Here is an 18,688-nt window from a genome sequence, read left to right on the forward strand (position 1 = left end):
CATCACTGCACTGGCACTGCCTATGCATTTCAGAATAGAAGTAAAAATTAAGTTAAGTTATCACATTTATCAAGAGCATATCTTGTACAGGCTTAGACTGTCTTGGACTGTATTTCAGATTTGTTAATCCTCTGTCAGACTGAGCGAAGCTGGAATACTGAGGGGGGGGAGGGGGGGGGGGCTCTCTTGGTGCTCCATGAAGTTGCCGTCTAGACCAAATGGGGTCAGGGACGTATTTTTACGACTTACGGCACACGCTTCCTTGTGAAATCAACGCAGCATCTGTTGCAGCTTTTAAAACTCTCTCTGAGACCCACAATTGTTGAATTGCATTTTTGTAAGCCTGACCACATTTTAATTGTCACTTTAAACTGTTTGTACGATGTTTATTTGCTGTGTCAAGCACTTTGTAACATCGGTTTTTAACAGTGCCGTATAAACAAAATTGTGAGTCTAAATATGGGTATTATTATTATATAACTGAGCTTTACAGCTTCAGAGCTCAGCCCCCAGCCATTCTCCCCCTATGGTTAACCACAGCAACGTCAGGTCGGATTTATATGTACATTATTTGCACATACTGTTACATACTCAAGGGCAATGGGGCAAAAAGAGATAATGGCTAATGTCACTTTCCCCCGGTGACGGCTATGTCTTAGGGCTAGAGGTCAACCATGCCCTGAGCAAGGGCACAGGGGCCTCTCATGGAACTACACGTGACAATTAGGCTTATATTCACCTGGCGGCCATCTTAACTCCACCTTGGTTCTTAATGCTATCTGGGTGTTGGAACTATCTGCATACGGTTCCCCTCACCCAGCTAGTGTTTACAACCAAGTTGGGCTCCAGGCGAATAAGGCCCATGATTACATGTGTTAAACACAACATACATTGTATTTGACGATGCCTAATACTTCTCCATCCGAAGCACTTTTGCATAAGGATTTGCTTTTTTCATGAAGACTTCCATTTTGTTAAGGGTTACTCTATCTAAGTACCACATTTAATTAGATAGTTTGTCTGCCTTTGTTTATTTCCTAAAGAGAATATTTTACCTTTTTAATATTGATATGATTACGTTCAGATGACAAAGGCTTTAAGCTAAGACGTCTTCGTGAACAAAGCAGCGTTGTTGAAGGGTAGACAATCAGGCCTTACTAAGTGGGATGAAGCACCCGATGAACGATAAGAAAGTGCTTTGAATCACACAATCATGTCCTCAGGGACATTGTCAAAGCACAGCAAAAAGCATGCAACAACATTGCAGTCCACACTGCTGCACGCGTCATAGAGAAGATTAATCAATAGACAGAATGGATGGGGAACCAATGAACCAAATAATGAAACACAAATAGCATCAAATCTCAACATGATACATACATGACATTAAATATTACGATAACAAAGAGCAGCAAAGAGACGCTTCCAAAAAGAAAAAAGAACATCATGAATGCACACCAACAAACACACACTCACACACACACACTTGCACTCATGCCTACTGATTCACATCACAGACAGACACAGGGTACAACATGGTACAGTCATCTTCTTGAACTCCAGGAGTATTTGCACCATCACATCAAAAATAGAATCAGTTCCGGAACACCTCTGTGAAATATATTATTTTCCGACGTTCCAAGAGGCTAAAGTCTGCTCCTCTCTCCACACAGCTTTACCCCCCATGGCTAAAGCTGGCACCCTCCGTCCCCACCCACTTCCTGTCTGTGTGTGCCTAACTATGAGTCAATCGGCCATTACAACATTCACATTCAAGCCACTGTATGTTCGTAGTGTCTGTGTGTGTGTGTGTGTGTGTGTGTGTGTGTGTGTGTGTGTGTGTGTGTGTGTGTGTGTGTGTGTGTGTGTGTGTGTGTCATGCCCGCGCCCACACACAAACACACGCACACCCACATGCACAAAACCGCACACAAACAAACACAAACACACACACACACACACACACACACACACAGAAGGACAGGAACAGTGGTGTGTGGGACCGCTTACGTCGGAATGTCCTCTCCCAGGAAGCAGCGGTTGCGCAGAAGCCCCGCCCACAGCTGCACGCCCACGATGCCGAAGATGAAGAAGACGAAGAAGCAGAGGAGGAGAACGTTCCCCAGCATCGGCAGCGTGTCCAGCAGCAGAGTCACCAGGATACGCATGCCTGGTGCACACACACACACACACACACACACACACACACACACACACACACACACACACACACACACACCCACACACACACACACACACACACAAAATAAATAGAAAGAAATGTGTAAGTTTCAACAAAGGCAGACACGCATTCTTAATATATCGCATCCACATTGAATGGGACGCGTAACCACACAATAAAGGCAATACATCTAGCAATACATACTCGGCTTGCTACAAACAATGCAACAATACCATTCCTACGTTCAAGACACACAGTCGGACAAGTCATTGTTATTTGCAGGCGTACATAATTGAAAGGGGGATCTCAGGCGCCATGCTGTACATTATGGGGCGCAGATCTCTGAGTACGGCTCGTAAAGTGTCTTCACGTGTCCTGTCACTCCCGCTCAGCTGGAACCATCATCATCACTTCCCCCCCACCGCCAGCTAATGTTATCTAAGAGCTGCCAGAGATGAGGGGCTTGACATGTAGGAGGGGGCCGGCCATTGTCCGACGCACACCCTCTCTGGAGGTTGAGGCCCTGTCACATCCCGTACAATCACTTATCGTGTCACTCTCTCATGTCCACGAGCAGCGACAGACACACACTGCAGTGACAGACGCACACTCCTGGGACAGACACACACTGGGCTTCTTTGGAGGGAGAGCCACTGCAATTGTGCATGGGTTTTAGTCCGTCCCTGTTTCTTGGAACTTGATCCTCGCTTTGCGATTCTTCACCTTTCAACATCATATATATCTATATCTATATAGGTATATAAATATGCATTGATATTCAGTTATCACATTATTCTTGGAATAATAACAACTATACACTAAAATATCATTAGATGTAAACTTAAAATTTTAGCTTATAAGTATATTTATTTGTACGCATCTTCAATCAATCGATAAGAACCAATGGGATTTGAAATGAGGAAGGATATAAGCGGGCATTTACCACAAACAAAAGAGTTCAATGACTTCAGAGTTGCCGTTGAATCAGTAGATATATCTGTGTTGTGTTTCCACTGAAGTCCTAATGGTCCTTGCTTGGTAGTGGCTGGGATGAGTCATCTAGCAGACAGGCATGTCTGTCTCTTATCAGACATAAAACAACAACAACAAGGACAACAAAGCGCTTGGGCGCTTGCCAGATTTGCTAATTAGAAACCAAGTTGTTTTCGCTGGACGTTTTCCGTCGTCACGACAAAGCAACCGATCAAGGTTGACTTGAAGGAGTCTTCAAGTTGGGATCTCTAAGCTATTGGACAGCGTTGGTTCTATCATGCTCCATAGATTTGAGTAGACATTCAAATCTATAGACATTTTTGTACATTACATTTATTTAGTAGACACTTTGGTTCAAAGTGACTTACAGTAACTGCACTCAACAATGAAGATATAGCCAAAAAAGTGCAAAGATCATCTGGGTACATAACATTTCTGAAAATAAGAAAAGCAGATGCTTTAAGTGCTAAAATAGAGAAACAGGTCACATGCATCCCCAATGACAAACAAAAGACAATGCTTTCCATCCCCTGAACAAAAGTATTTTGCGATATACACACTTTGTGACAAATGGATGCTTTATCATCGTCATCCAAATGTGCTTTATGGTCAGCAAACCCCTTCCTTATCCAGACTCGGTGTGTGGATACTATTTTTCCTTCCGTATTAAGCATTGCGATGCAGTTTGTTCACAAAGTTAGTGGCCACCGTCAAATGAAAGAGATCCTCCATTTGCCTTTGCAAATAAATCTTAACAATGGATACTGCTGACCAAAGACCCAAAGTGGCCCTGCGATTAATTGTAGTCTATTCTGGGGTGTAGCAAAAAATGTGCCTCTCTTTGGGGTATTTGTGGTGCAATAGCAGGAGAGAAGCATTTCATCCTTGATAGTGTCATGTTTTGGACTACAGAATTCCACCTGTGCCTTGGCCTTTAAAGCAAATCCTATCACAGCCTGGGTCTGGCCATCCGTTATGCACCCTACCACCCTGTAGCCCTGGGCAGCCAGCAGTGTCCTGAAGTATAGGCTGTGTGTGTTTGAGGTTAATATAAGGAGAGAGAGAGAGAGAGAGAGAGAGAGAGAGAGAGAGAGAGAGAGAGAGAGAGAGAGAGAGAGAGAGAGAGAGAGAGAGAGAGAGAGAGAGAGAGAGAGAGAGAGGGAGAGAGAGAGAGAGAGAGACACACACACACACACACAAGGAGAGAGACAGAGAGAGAGTGAAAGAGAGCAATAGAAAGAGCCGGTGAGAGACTAAGAGACAGAGAGGGATGGAAAGCGAGGGAGAGAGTCAGAGAGAAGGAGAGGGTGAGAGAGAGGGACAGAGAGAGAGAGAAAGCGAAAGAGAGAGAGGGAGACAGAGAGGGAGCCACGTGAATCACGATTTCAAAAAGGTCAAACACGTCCATATAAATGTATACGTTTCCTCCTTTACATTGAATCGACGTAGCTGTAGCATCAGGCTTCTATCCAACAAACGCCATCAGAAGTGATGGCGCTTGAACCAGGCTGAGGCTGGTCTTGCTTCCCAATGTGTGGCCAGGGACCCGCCATAGCTCACCCTCTAAAGGGGTCCCAAGGTTCACCCCAGGCGACTGTTCTCCCCCTGTCATATGCACACACACACACACACAGACACGCACACACATACACACATGTCCCGTGGACTCAATAAACAACACAGGAGAGAGATGCCTGTGAGAGTTGCACTGGGCTGCATTAGTCTTTGGTGCAAGGTTGGAGCCAATGTGTGTGTGTGAATAGTTTGTGTATGTGCGTGTGATACATTAACACTTTAAAATGTATTTGTACATATGAATGTTCGAGCATCCTTTTTGGAATGAGGAGCGAGAGCGAAAGAGCGAGAGAAGTAGAAAGAGACCGAGGCTTATACATCTACTCTCTCCATGTCCTGGAGGCTGCTTAGTTGCCTCATGCCTCACACCGGAGGCATGCTGGGTTCCCAATGACTGACCCTGTAGCAGCTCAGGCTGTCTCTCACCCTTCTGCTCCTCCCGCCCTCCCCGACAAACTCACTGACAGACCGTCCGACGGTGAGCCATCCATCGGCAGCTCATTAAATGGAACGTGGACACCCTTAGACAGCTCGCACAGAAGGCCCCAGAAGATGTCAGCCACACTTTACAACTGTCCCCTATAACGGTGAAGATGACTCACCAACGGGGGGTCTGGATTCTCCAAGAGGGCTCACACTCCCGGGAAGCCAGTCAACGGACTACAGCGGTTCTGATATTTGTTTTGGGGCACTTTTTTGAAACGCCCATACAGTTCTTAGCTTAAATCCGCCTGCATTGCAGGAATAGCTTTACCGCATGAGGATGTTTTAACTGTACGGCTGGTGACAGCGAGGAGTAATCTTTCTTTTCTCCATAAAATACCTCACTTGCTCTGTCTCTTGTTTCTATAATATAGCACTTAAGGCATTTATCTTTTTTGATCAATGTCATGTACTTGCGTGGTTCATACACTTTCTTGGTTGTATCTGCATGGTTGAATGCATTTATTGCACATGGCTTTGCACAAAAAGTTTTTTGAAATGTATTGTAATGTTAAGGTTGAAAGTGAGGCCCAGCCTTTGACGTCTACAGTGGTTTAGCACCACTCCCATGCAGAAGGGTCTTCCACATGTTTACAGAAGCTCCAGATGTAGTAGTAATAGTGATAGTGTGGAGCATATGCTTCATCTATACGGAAACGGTATTAGTTCTTTCCCATCTAGACGTCAAATTCTCTGGTTGTACTCAGTCCCTTCTTAACATATATGACCACCAGTCGTACTCTGTTATTATTCTGACTGGTTAATGAGTAATTGTGTGTGTGTGTGTGTGGTGGTGGGTGTAATCATCAATGTGTATACATCTGTGTGTATACATCTGTGTATACAACAGGAAGTGTGTGCATTGCTTGTGCATGTGATGTGTCTGTGCGCGTGTATGTGTGTGTATTTGCAAGGTTGTGTTAACCTAGGTGTGTGTGTATGTATGTGTTTGTCTATAATTGTAGGGATGTGTGTGTGTGCTTGTGTGTTTGTGTGCGTGTGCGTGCGCACGTGTGTGTGTGGGTGGTGTGTAAATAAGTTTGCGTGGGTGTGTCAGTGGAGTGTGTGAGACACGCGCTGCGGTGACGTGCAACGGGCGACCGGGTAAACATGATCCAAGCAGGGAGTTACTGTACAGATAACCGTCTCCAGGATACAGCACACAAACACATACGCAACATCTGGTTTATACCGGCCCATTCACATCTACTGAGAGCAAACACAGAGCCGTCTGGACACCCCAGGGCAACGGAGATAGAGAGAGAGAGAGAGAGAGAGAGAGAGAGAGAGAGAGAGAGAGAGAGAGAGAGAGAGAGAGAGAGGGAGAGAGCTCTATTCTAAAATGGGAAAAACGTTCATACGCATCTTTCCTTTTTACAATATGCCAATATGTTAGTAAAATCGCAAGGTGACATGTAAGGGTGTGTATGTATGTGTATGTGTATAAGTGGGCAAGAGAGTGTGTGTGTACGTTTGTGTAAGTGTGTTAGTGTGTGTGTGTGTGTGTGTGTGTGTGTGTGTGTGTGTGCGTGTGTGTGTGTGTGTGCGTGCATGTGCCAGCGCATTTGTGTGTGTGTGTGTACGTGTGTGTGTGTGTGTGAGTGTAAGTGTGTCTGAGTGTCTGCACACACTCTTAATATAGTTTGACAATCCTTAATACCATCTGCGTCTGGCCCGCAGAACAGAACCGGGAAAATGAACAACAACATTTTGGATGCGCTAATTCAGAGCCCTGCCTCAGAGCAAAGGCAGAGCACATTAAACCAGGATCTCCGGGAACAACACAGAAATTCATTATCTGAAAGGCAATTACAAATGACGAAGCGAGTAAAAACAAACAACAAAAGATGGACATTATTGCTACGATTGACATAAAAGGGAAAAACAACGATCACAAGGCTTCATCGCGTCCGCCGTGGGAACAATGTACAGGCATACGATCCCAGGGAGAAGAGACGCAAACAAACATGGCCACAACTGTGTGAAGTGTGCCTGTAGTTGCTTTGACGGAAGCTCAGTGGAGATGACAGAAGATTAACATCTAAGAAGATTAGATATTTGTGTGTATGTGTGAGTGCGTGCGCACGCATGGTTGTGTGTGTGTGTGTGTGCGTGGGCATGTGTGTGTGCCTGCGTGCGTGTGTGTTGTGTGTGTGTGAAGCCTCTGCTGCAACTATGTGAGGTCTACGGAGCCACTGTGTCTGATCGGGAAGAGGAATGCTGCACCTTGGCAGAACTATATGGGACAGCCTCCAACAGTCATAGAGAACAGTCAAAGAGACTCCAACGTTGGCCTGTTCTTCTGGTGTGTCACCCTGCATTGATGTGGTATACCGTGATGACTTGAGGTAGACATATGGACGGAATGATATCGTATAGCCTTTTTATTAATATTATTCATTGTGGGATTTTTCAGAGGGAAAATAAAGTTATTGATATGTGCAAGGGAGACAAAAAATGATGTGCAATCACACATCATTTTCAGAAAGAGAGAGAGAGGGGGAGAGAGAGAGAGAGAGAGAGAGAGAGAGAGAGAGAGAGAGAGAGAGAGAGAGAGAGAGAGAGAGAGACGGATAGACATGCACTCAGGATCTGGCACAACCTACAGTATAGGTCCCCCATCGGTTCAGGAGGTCTTCCTTTCCCTGCTGTCTTTTCTAATAACATACTTCAGTCTATTAGCCTATCTGGCTTCTGTCCAGCTACCCCTCAGTCTGATGGACATGCAGAAGACGGAGAGAATGCAGACAGAAAGAGACTCAACTGGATCAATAGAGATCACAGCCCTGGAAGGGGGAGAGAACAACAAGGAGGAAGATAGAAGTAATAACCCCTCATGAAACAAGGACACAATTACACAAAATCAGAGCTGAGGGCAAATAATCCTCTCTCTCTCTCTCTCTCTCTCTCTCTCTCTCTCTCTCTCTCTCTCTCTCTCTCTCTCTCTCTCTCTCTCTCTCTCTCTCTCTCTCTCAAAATGATGTGTGATGTGGGACCACAATGTTCTGGTCTCACGAGCCATTACTGCACTTCTGCATTCATATTCAGACAGCAACCAATTTACTACAGAACTATGACCAAATGCATCGCCTCAAACCAGCACTGCGTCATATTTCTACTGCAGCCAGGACCTTTGTCAAAAATTACTTGAAATGATAATAATTCTACAATAGTAAAACTAAAGAAAATAATAATCCAATTAAATCACGTTATTTTAGAAGGTCTTCTCGTGCACTCCTCTGCACCAATAACTGAAGGTCATGAGGACACATTAACCTCTGGCCCGTTTGATGGATCTAGAAGGAACAGACCCTCTGTCACTGTTGGAGGAGTAGTATTTTTAGACGGAACAAAAAGTTAGAGCAAAAGTGATGTTGCTGTAAAAAAGTGACATAGTGCAGTGAGAATTAAATTTGCCACTTTGTCTCTTTGTGTTTGTGTGTGTACTCTCTCTCAATCTCTCTCTAACTCTCTCTCAATCTATTTCTAACTCTCTCCCTATTCCTCTCCATCTCCCTCTCTCTTCCTCCCTTTTTATCTCTCTGTCTCTTTCTCTTTCCCTGGGCAACCCTGTCTCGTCAAAATTACGTTCCCAGAGAACTATTCGGCGTTCTCAATTACGTTTGTCATAAAACGTATTTTTTCCGCGATTACGTGTTATTGAACGTATTGCAAATACGTTCGTCCTCAGCCTATTTTTGGCCATTTATCATCCTCTAGGATTATGTTTGGTTGAAACGTATCCCAGATAGGTTAAATGTCAACGTATAGCACATTATTGTCATTAAGGCATATCTTCCTTTCAGGGAACGTTTCATTTAACGTATTTTGTCTGAAAAATGTATCTTGGCCGTGAATACGTGTTATTGAACATATCGCAAATACGTTCGTTGTCAACCTATTTTTTGCCATTCATTTACCTCTAGGATTATGTTTGGTTGAAACGTATCCCAAATATGTTAAATGTCAACGTGTAGCACATTATTGTCATTAAGGCATATTTCCCTTTCGGGAAACGTTTCATTGAACGTTATTTTGTCCCTGATTGCGTCTTATTGAACATATTGCAAATAGGTTCGTTCTCAACATTTTTGTTGTTCTTTATTTAAGCTACCTCTTGGATTACATAGGCTACATTTAATTGAAACGTATCCTTAATAGGCTACGTTAAATTTCGATAACACATTATTGTCAGCATATAGGCATAGGTCTACCTCTCGGGGAAGCGTACGTTTGATTGTAATGTTAATAGTCCAACGTTATATCAACATGTCACAAGAGGAGAAATTAGCTGCTGACGGGGTAACTGTAGGAGCGGGGGTTGCTTTGTTGATTTCTTTATCTAGGGCTATAGCTGTGGTCAAAGCGGGAAGTGTGCGTTGTCTGGGCGGCTGCCTGAACTGATCTGCAGGAAATTATGTTCACACGTTTCTTCATTCATTCATGAAGGCTATACCGGTGAACGGTGACGTCAGACTCACGCCCACCTACAAACCAATCAATGTCCAGTATCAGCCTGTCCTCTCGGAAATACGACCACGTAGGTGGTTTGTTCCGCCACAGATTACGACCCATTGGAATTTATCCAAAACGAGCAAACGAGGCCCTCTACATGTGCGGGCAACCCTTTCTCATCAAAATTACGTTCCCAGAGAACTATTCGGCATTCTCAATTACGTTTGTCTAAAAAACGTATTTTGTCCGTGATTACGTTTTATTGAACATATTGTAATGACCTCGCCGGTGACATAACGATGTCGAGTCATTAGTAATTGAAGGAACTTTTAATGGACCAAAACCAGGTCACTGAAACCCGTAACCAACCGCAGAAATCCCACCCAAAACAAACCCCGGTTACCCCGGCAACCCCCAACACGGTCTCACTCACGTGCAGGCCCCCACCCTGTGTTCTTCCAAGGCCCTCCCCCAGCTGACCTAATGATTCGCCCCCACACTGATTGACAAGAAGAACATTACAATACATGCACACAGAACAACCGGCATAACGGACAACGAAATACAATGCAACACATAACACACTATTGGCCTCTTGTGTCGCTAAAGGAAAGGCATGTTGATGCGATTGATTTGTTTTGTTTTTAAGCTCCTCCAGCCTCCCCTCAGCCCCGTATAAACAAAGCTGTAAATAGCTAAACTACACTAAACTATTTAACTGTCCCAGGGTCGCTACAATATCGTAAATACGAATTCGTTCTCAGCCTATTTTTGCCATTTATTTACCTTGTTACTATGGCAGAATAAAGAATAAATTCATGCATTATCATTCTACTTGAACATGTGTTTTTACAGTATAGAGTTGTGGAGAGGGATGACGTATGTTGGCAAACCCGGAAGTGAGCGTCGCCCTCGGTTCCCTTGACAAAAAGCCAACGGGTTTTCCATTGGATTTTGGATTATTGCAGAAAAATCCTCAACTCCTCAAAAACGGAAAATAAATAAATAAATAAAAATAACCGTGCTCCAAAGAACGAAGTGTAAACCAATGCATTCTGAATGGGAGTGTTTCTCCGATTTTTCCATGCTACACAACGAAATGTAAACCAATGCAAATAAAGACTTCATGGTCATAATAATTTAAATATCATTAATCTACTACTGAGTGTGTAGGGAGGTATTCTATTTTTTTCAACGGGGCTGAATCCAGTCACTTGACCGTCATGGTTGCTATGGTGGTTGCTATCGACCGCCCCCTCTAATACTCGTGGCTCTAAAAACCACGCGGCAAAGGAGCTGCCGTCAATTGGGTTGTTTTTGTCGTAAACTAGGGTCCGATGGTTGAAAAATAGACAGATATTCCAAGGTATCCTTAAAAGGCAGCTTGGATGTGTTTATTTTCTGCAGTTTAGACTTCTTCTATAACTAATTTCTGAAAGCAAAACACCAAGCTCATTGATTTAACGAGGGAGGGTTATTTGAAACAATTTATTAAATAAATATTTGTGAGAGGTCATTCCTTCTCCTGATTTTACTTCCTATTTATGTCTAGGCGTAAACCCCTACTGTCCACAAGCATCCCCCCCTCCCCATATGGATTTGGAGAATTGTTGCCACGTCCCAGTGGTGGAGGTATCATATATATATGAAAGAGGGCATTCAATTATAGCCTAATGATCAATTAGGAGGCCGAAGCCCTAAAGGAAGTGATGCAATAGGTGACTGAGTCGACAACATTTAAGTAAGCTGTAAAGCGTCTCTTATATATCAAAGGGGGTCTCAAAGGACGCTTACGCTTCAACCTGTGGCTCCATACAGGAAATGACTCAGCAAGTGCTCCATCTCGTTGCAACTCACCCAGCGGCTCGCTTGCAAGATTTTGGCCTGAAGTTCTTCCCAGACCTACACCCTAGCCATCCAACATGCATATCTGAGAATCAGGCCTCTCTTTAATAATGACAAAAAGTTATGAGAGAAACACACATTCACTTTTTGTTATCTCATAAGCGGCGTGGTGCCGGCTCCTTTTGACCTTTTGACCCCCGACTTCAAAAACGTGGCCACAGGCCAGCTGTGTCTACACACCTTTAGCCACAAATGTACACCTCCATCCCACAAAAAATGGGGACTAGAAACTAACCTCTGTCTTATGTACATTTACTGTACTGTTGGAGGTCACGCCCCTTTGCCGACCTTTTCGAGATAGCTAGGGATGCTCAAATGTTTACACACATTTCCCGGGGCCCCGTGAACGACATATCCGAGATTTGGAGTTCTAGCCCTTAGAGAAAAAAAGTTTTCCCAAATGGAGTGTCATTTGGACAAAGCCCCTCAGAAGTGTAGCCTGCAAGACCTAATGGTTCAGAATGTGGTGGAAAAACAGTTTTTGAGATAGGAAGGTCCTACCGCCCTGAAATTTTAATACCTTATTCTAGGGCCTAACAGGGACCTCCACACCGAAACTTGGCCCGGTCGGACCCCGAGGGCAGGAAGGGGGGGCCCTTCCTGCCCGAAACTTGGCCTGGTCAGACCCCGAGGGCAGGCCCCCCCTTCCTGCCCTCGGGGTCCGACCGGGCCAAGTTTCGGTGTGGAGGTCCCTGTTAGGCCCTAGAATAAGGTATTAAAATTTCAGGGCGGTAGGACCTTCCCATCTCAAAAACAGTTTTTCCACCACATTCTGAACCATTAGGTCTTGCAGGCTACACTTCTGAGGGGCTTTGTCCAAATGACACTCCATTTGGGAAAACTTTTTTTCTCTAAGGGCTAGAACTCCAAATCTCGGATATGTCGTTCACGGGGCCCCGGGAAATGTGTGTAAACATTTTAGCATCCCTAGCTATCTCGAAAAGGTCGGCAAAGGGGCGTGACCTCCAACAGTACAGTAAATGTACATAAGACAGAGGTTAGTTTCTAGTCCCCATTTTTTGTGGGATGGAGGTGTACATTTGTGGCTAAAGGTGTGTAGACACAGCTGGCCTGTGGCCACGTTTTTGAAGTCGGGGGTCAAAAGGTCAAAAGGAGCCGGCACCACGCCGCTTATGAGATAACAAAAAGTGAATGTGTGTTTCTCTCATAACTTTTTGTCATTATTAAAGAGAGGCCTGATTCTCAGATATGCATGTTGGATGGCTAGGGTGTAGGTCTGGGAAGAACTTCAGGCCAAAATCTTGCAAGCGAGCCGCTGGGTGAGTTGCAACGAGATGGAGCACTTGCTGAGTCATTTCCTGTATGGAGCCACAGGTTGAAGCGTATGCGTCCTTTGAGACCCCCTTTGATATATAAGAGACGCTTTACAGCTTACTTAAATGTTGTCGACTCAGTCACCTATTGCATCACTTCCTTTAGGGCTTCGGCCTCCTAATTGATCATTAGGCTATAATTGAATGCCCTCTTTCATATATATATGATACCTCCACCACTGGGACGTGGCAACAATTCTCCAAATCCATATGGGGAGGGGGGGATGCTTGTGGACAGTAGGGGTTTACCCTAGACATAAATAGGAAGTAAAATCAGGAGAAGGAATGACCTCTCACAAATATTTATTGAATAAATTGTTTCAAATAACCCTCCCTCGTTAAATCAATGAGCTTGGTGTTTTGCTTTCAGAAATTAGTTATAGAAGAAGTCTAAACTGCAGAAAATAAACACATCCAAGCTGCCTTTTAAGGATACCTTGGAATATCTGTCTATTTTTCAACCATCGGTCCTTAGTTTACGACAAAAACAACCCAATTGACGGCAGCTCCTTTGCCGCGTGGTTTTTAGAGCCACGAGTATTAGAGGGGGCGGTCGATAGCAACCACCATAGCAACCATGACGGTCAAGTGACTGGATTCAGCCCCGTTGAAAAAAATAGAATACCTCCCTACACACTCAGTAGTAGATTAATGATATTTAAATTATTATGACCATGAAGTCTTTATTTGCATTGGTTTACATTTCGTTGTGTAGCATGGAAAAATCGGAGAAACACTCCCATTCAGAATGCATTGGTTTACACTTCGTTCTTTGGAGCACGGTTATTTTTATTTATTTATTTATTTTCCGTTTTTGAGGAGTTGAGGATTTTTCTGCAATAATCCAAAATCCAATGGAAAACCCGTTGGCTTTTTGTCAAGGGAACCGAGGGCGACGCTCACTTCCGGGTTTGCCAACATACGTCATCCCTCTCCACAACTCTATACTGTAAAAACACATGTTCAAGTTTAATGATAATGCATGAATTTATTCTTTATTCTGCCATAGTAACAAGGTAAATAAATGGCAAAAATAGGCTGAGAACGAATTCGTATTTACGATATTGTAGCGACCCTGGGACAGTTAAATAGTTTGTGTGTTATGTGTTGCATTGTATTTCGTTGTCCGTTATGCCGGTTGTTCTGTGTGCATGTATTGTAATGTTCTTCTTGTCAATCAGTGTGGGGGCGAATCATTAGGTCAGCTGGGGGAGGGCCTTGGAAGAACACAGGGTGGGGGCCTGCACGTGAGTGAGACCGTGTTGGGGGTTGCCGGGGTAACCGGGGTTTGTTTTGGGTGGGATTTCTGCCGTTGGTTACGGGTTTCAGTGACCTGGTTTTGGTCCATAAAAAGTTCCTTCAATTACTAATGACTCGACATCGTATTATGTCACCGGCGAGGTCATTACAATATGTTCAATAAAACGTAATCACGGACAAAATACGTTTTTTAGACAAACGTAATTGAGAATGCCGAATAGTTCTCTGGGAACGTAATTTTGATGAGAAAGGGTTGCCCGCACATGTAGAGGGCCTCGTTTGCTCGTTTTGGATAAATTCCAATGGGTCGTAATCTGTGGCGGAACAAACCACCTACGTGGTCGTATTTCCGAGAGGACAGGCTGATACTGGACATTGATTGGTTTGTAGGTGGGCGTGAGTCTGACGTCACCGTTCACCGGTATAGCCTTCATGAATGAATGAAGAAACGTGTGAACATAATTTCCTGCAGCTCAGTTCAGGCAGCCGCCCAGACAACGCACACTTCCCGCTTTGACCACAGCTATAGCCCTAGATAAAGAAATCAACAAAGCAACCCCCGCTCCTACAGTTACCCGGTCAGCAGCTAATTTCTCCTCTTGTGACATGTTGATATAACGTTGGACTATTAACATTACAATCAAACGTACGCTTCCCCGAGAGGTAGACCTATGCCTATATGCTGACAATAATGTGTTATCGAAATTTAACGTAGCCTATTAAGGATACGTTTCAATTAAATGTAGCCTATGTAATCCAAGAGGTAGCTTAAATAAAGAACAACAAAAATGTTGAGAACGAACCTATTTGCAATATGTTCAATAAGACGTAATCAGGGACAAAATAACGTTCAATGAAACGTTTCCCGAAAGGGAAATATGCCTTAATGACAATAATGTGCTACACGTTGACATTTAACATATTTGGGATACGTTTCAACCAAACATAATCCTAGAGGTAAATGAATGGCAAAAAATAGGTTGACAACGAACGTATTTGCGATATGTTCAATAACACGTATTCACGGCCAAGATACATTTTTCAGACAAAATGTGTTAAATGAAACGTTCCCTGAAAGGAAGATATGCCTTAATGACAATAATGTGCTATACGTTGACATTTAACCTATCTGGGATACGTTTCAACCAAACATAATCCTAGAGGTTAATAAATGGCCAAAAATAGGCTGAGGACGAACGTATTTGCAATACGTTCAATAACACGTAATCGCGGAAAAAATACGTTTTATGACAAACGTAATTGAGAATGCCGAATAGTTCTCTGGGAACGTAATTTTGACGAGACAGGGTTGCCCTGGGACTAGCAGGAGAACATGACACATTTTTGGTATCAGAGGAGGATCATTAGTGAAGCAGGGTGCGTGAATATGTGTGTGCGTGTGTGTGTGTGTGTGTGTGCGCGTCTCTTCTGTGTGTGCATCTGTGTGTGTGTGTGTATCTGTGTATGTGTGTGTGCCAGGAAATCCACATACTGTTTACACATTCTCACATTCTTCGATCTGTATCACTCATGTCTGGGAATTTGGGCTTACCCATTTAAACATGCTAACAACAGCATTAGCCTAGAATAGAATGGTCGTTAGTCATACACACACATACACACACACCCGCTCCTCCACAGATTTCTCTTGGCTGCTTTTAGTGTTTTGGTCTTTGTTACAGGCAGACGTCTCCTAAAAACAAAATCAGTATCGCCTATCACAGGTATCTGGCGACCAGCTCAGGAATGACTGCTTTGAATGTTTTATAAAAACAATATGACTTCCATACACTCTTGGCTTCCCAGACTCCTCAACGTTGCGTTGTTATGACATCTTAGTCCAGTCCGGTCTCTTTTGGTCTCTTGAACATAGGACATAGGACTCCCGTCTGTTTCCATCACAGAGCTTTCAGCAGAGATAAGCTTTGCTTGCTTAAGCGAGCTGACATTTGACTTTGATGAAACAAAAAATGCAGATCCTGTGAAGTTACATCCATCCTGTTCCTCTTTTGAGTGGGCTGATCATTTCAGTGTTATTTTAAAATCTGGGTCCTCGGACTTCACTTGAAAGAACGCGGGTCTGACAACTTGCGTGAAAAGATTGACATTACACACCGCAGAAAAACACATTCAAGTGATGAGTCACAGAGCTCACCCGTTGCATAGGTCATCTCCGGAATATATTACCACAGCGTGCAGGGATTCATTTCCCTTAAGTAGCTAATTTCCTATTAAACATGAAGCATTATGGGTAATGCAGCTTTGGAGGGGTGGGGGAGGCTGCACTTACTGGGCACTCTGTTGATGGCTCTTAGTGGACGGAGCACTCTGACCGTACGGATGGCGGAGAGACTGGCGTTGTGACCGTCCAGAGAATACTCCATCATCCTGCAGAGAGTGAGAGACATATCATATAGAAAGAGAGAGAGAGAGAGAGAGAGAGAGAGAGAGAGAGAGAGAGAGAGAGAGAGAGAGAGAGAGAGATCAAATAGCATTAAGATTTCACTTCAACTAATTCCCCATGCACACTTTCTTTGCCCATAAGTACACACTCAGACATGCCCTCACTTGACCTGAGCATGGGGGATATCTTTGTATGAATTGAACAGAACAAACATTGTCCATCATCAACACACACACCCACAGGATTTGGTGCAAGAATGTCCTCCTCTCCCCATGAACAAAGCAGCAACGGACAAAAAAAAGGACAAGCTTCAGGCCTATTTTTTTCGCTGTCCCCTCATCGCTCGTAATTAAAATGGCAGCTCATTGAAAGCGATTTTGAAGAGCGGATCTTTTGGGGGCTTTTGTGTGAAATGGGTTCAAGGCGGCTGCTTTGTCGCTGTCTATAGAAACTTAAAGCAGAAGTGAACTCCCTGTATCAGCTTTGTTTCGAACACTATGAGACTCAAAGTACTTTGTTTTGGGCTTAGAGTTCCGTGGAAGATTGGGGGCATGTAATCCCGATGGCTTTGACCTACACCAACTTTGTGATACCTCTAGTGATGTTGTTTATGAAATGCACCACACATAATGTCCGTTACTCTCTAAATGTCAGAGAAGCCTAAACTTATCTCAGAACCGGCCAGTTACATCAATCCCCTTCGTCGTGACATCGAAGTGCCTCGGAATAGACACCTCGACCCCTTTTAAAGGGACACTGTTGGACGCGGAAGCGAAGAACACCCACCCCGCCATGACGATGAAGAAGTCAAGCCGGTTCCATGTGTCGCCGAGGTAACATTTAGAGCCGAAGATCCCCAGGGCCATCATCTTGATGACCATCTCCACCGCGAAGAAGGCGAAGATGCAGTCGTCCAAAACCTGCCGGCACAGTATACACACACGCACACAAACACACACACACACATACACACACACACACATGCAAAGATTGGGACTCCATGGTGAGGGAAACGGCTTGTCGCATAATGAGTATTCCCCATGAGGGAAAGTCTCATGAAATCAATATTGACTCCATACTCACTACATACTCTGTCTGTAGTGAGACTGAGAGACGCTCACGACGCTCATCCAAAGTTCTGTTTGCGTCTCCATTAATTAAGCAGCTTTTATAACGAGCCGGAGATGACGAGCGTGTCGTAGCTAAGAAATAATGAACACGTCTCGCAGGCTGAGGAGTGACATCGCAAATCACCGGAGCCGTGCGAACGATCGAACAAAAGATGCAGACTGAGAGGAAATAATAGGGATACATGAATGTTCTGGTGATATGTTTATGGACACAGACATCGTGGGTTGATTAATTTGTGGGATTAAATCAAGAAAAACTGTGTGTGTATACATATATATACTATATATTTATATAGTATATATATATATATATACATGCATATACACATATATAGCAATGGTATCTGTTCAGTTAGAGCAGCTACGCCACAGCTAGCTAAGCTTTCGTCACATCTGATTGATCATTAATTCATGCCTTCGTGTATTTTTATATATTGTTTGGGGGAATGCAGCAGAACTCCCAAATCCCACAGCTGGAAGGAATATAGTTCAAAGTTGAAGGCATGTGGTTGAGTGAGTGAAGGGCCTTCCAACAGACTGGGGTAAATAAGTGGGGCATGCAGCCCCCGTCCAGGGACACTTGAGTGATCTCTCCCCCCACTCCCTGGGAGGTAACTGCATTAGCGCTCAGAGGATGTGACCCCAGCCTACCCCCTGGGTCGATATACAGACTCAGTCTATTACCCAAAGCTATTCTAAGTCGGACCGGACGAACGGCCGGCCAAGTTTCCCGCCTGCGTGAAAAATCAGGTAAAAAACTTTTCTGTGATGAAGAGATATTGGAGGGGACGTGAGGTGATGCAACCTTAAAACCTGGTATTTGAAGATAGTGAGAGGCTTTCTTAAATATGTGGCGTGTTTCCAAATATCAGCTGGCTGTCCAACTTCGCCGCTCTCACAGCCAGTTCGCTTCGCAAATTAGGTCTGAGAAACCTGCGTCTGCACTGCAGTGTTTGTTGGGAGCTGC

At 44.1% G+C, this 18,688-nt stretch overlaps 1 protein-coding gene across 1 annotated transcript in view; it reads right to left on the reverse strand.

Moving 5' to 3' along the window:
* cacna1ha (calcium channel, voltage-dependent, T type, alpha 1H subunit a) overlaps positions 1-18,688 on the reverse strand; it is a 107,541-nt gene that overhangs the window by 48,713 nt on the left and 40,140 nt on the right. The window contains exons 3-5 of the mRNA XM_030343714.1: positions 17,378-17,511; positions 16,478-16,575; positions 2,011-2,170 (exon numbers count right to left, since the gene is read on the reverse strand). Coding sequence (XP_030199574.1) covers positions 2,011-2,170; positions 16,478-16,575; positions 17,378-17,511 — 392 coding nt within the window. The remainder of the gene's footprint in view (positions 1-2,010; positions 2,171-16,477; positions 16,576-17,377; positions 17,512-18,688) is intronic.

Source organism: Gadus morhua, chromosome 2 (assembly GCF_902167405.1).
Source record: "Gadus morhua chromosome 2, gadMor3.0, whole genome shotgun sequence".
NCBI classification, from domain to species: Eukaryota; Metazoa; Chordata; class Actinopteri; order Gadiformes; family Gadidae; genus Gadus; species Gadus morhua.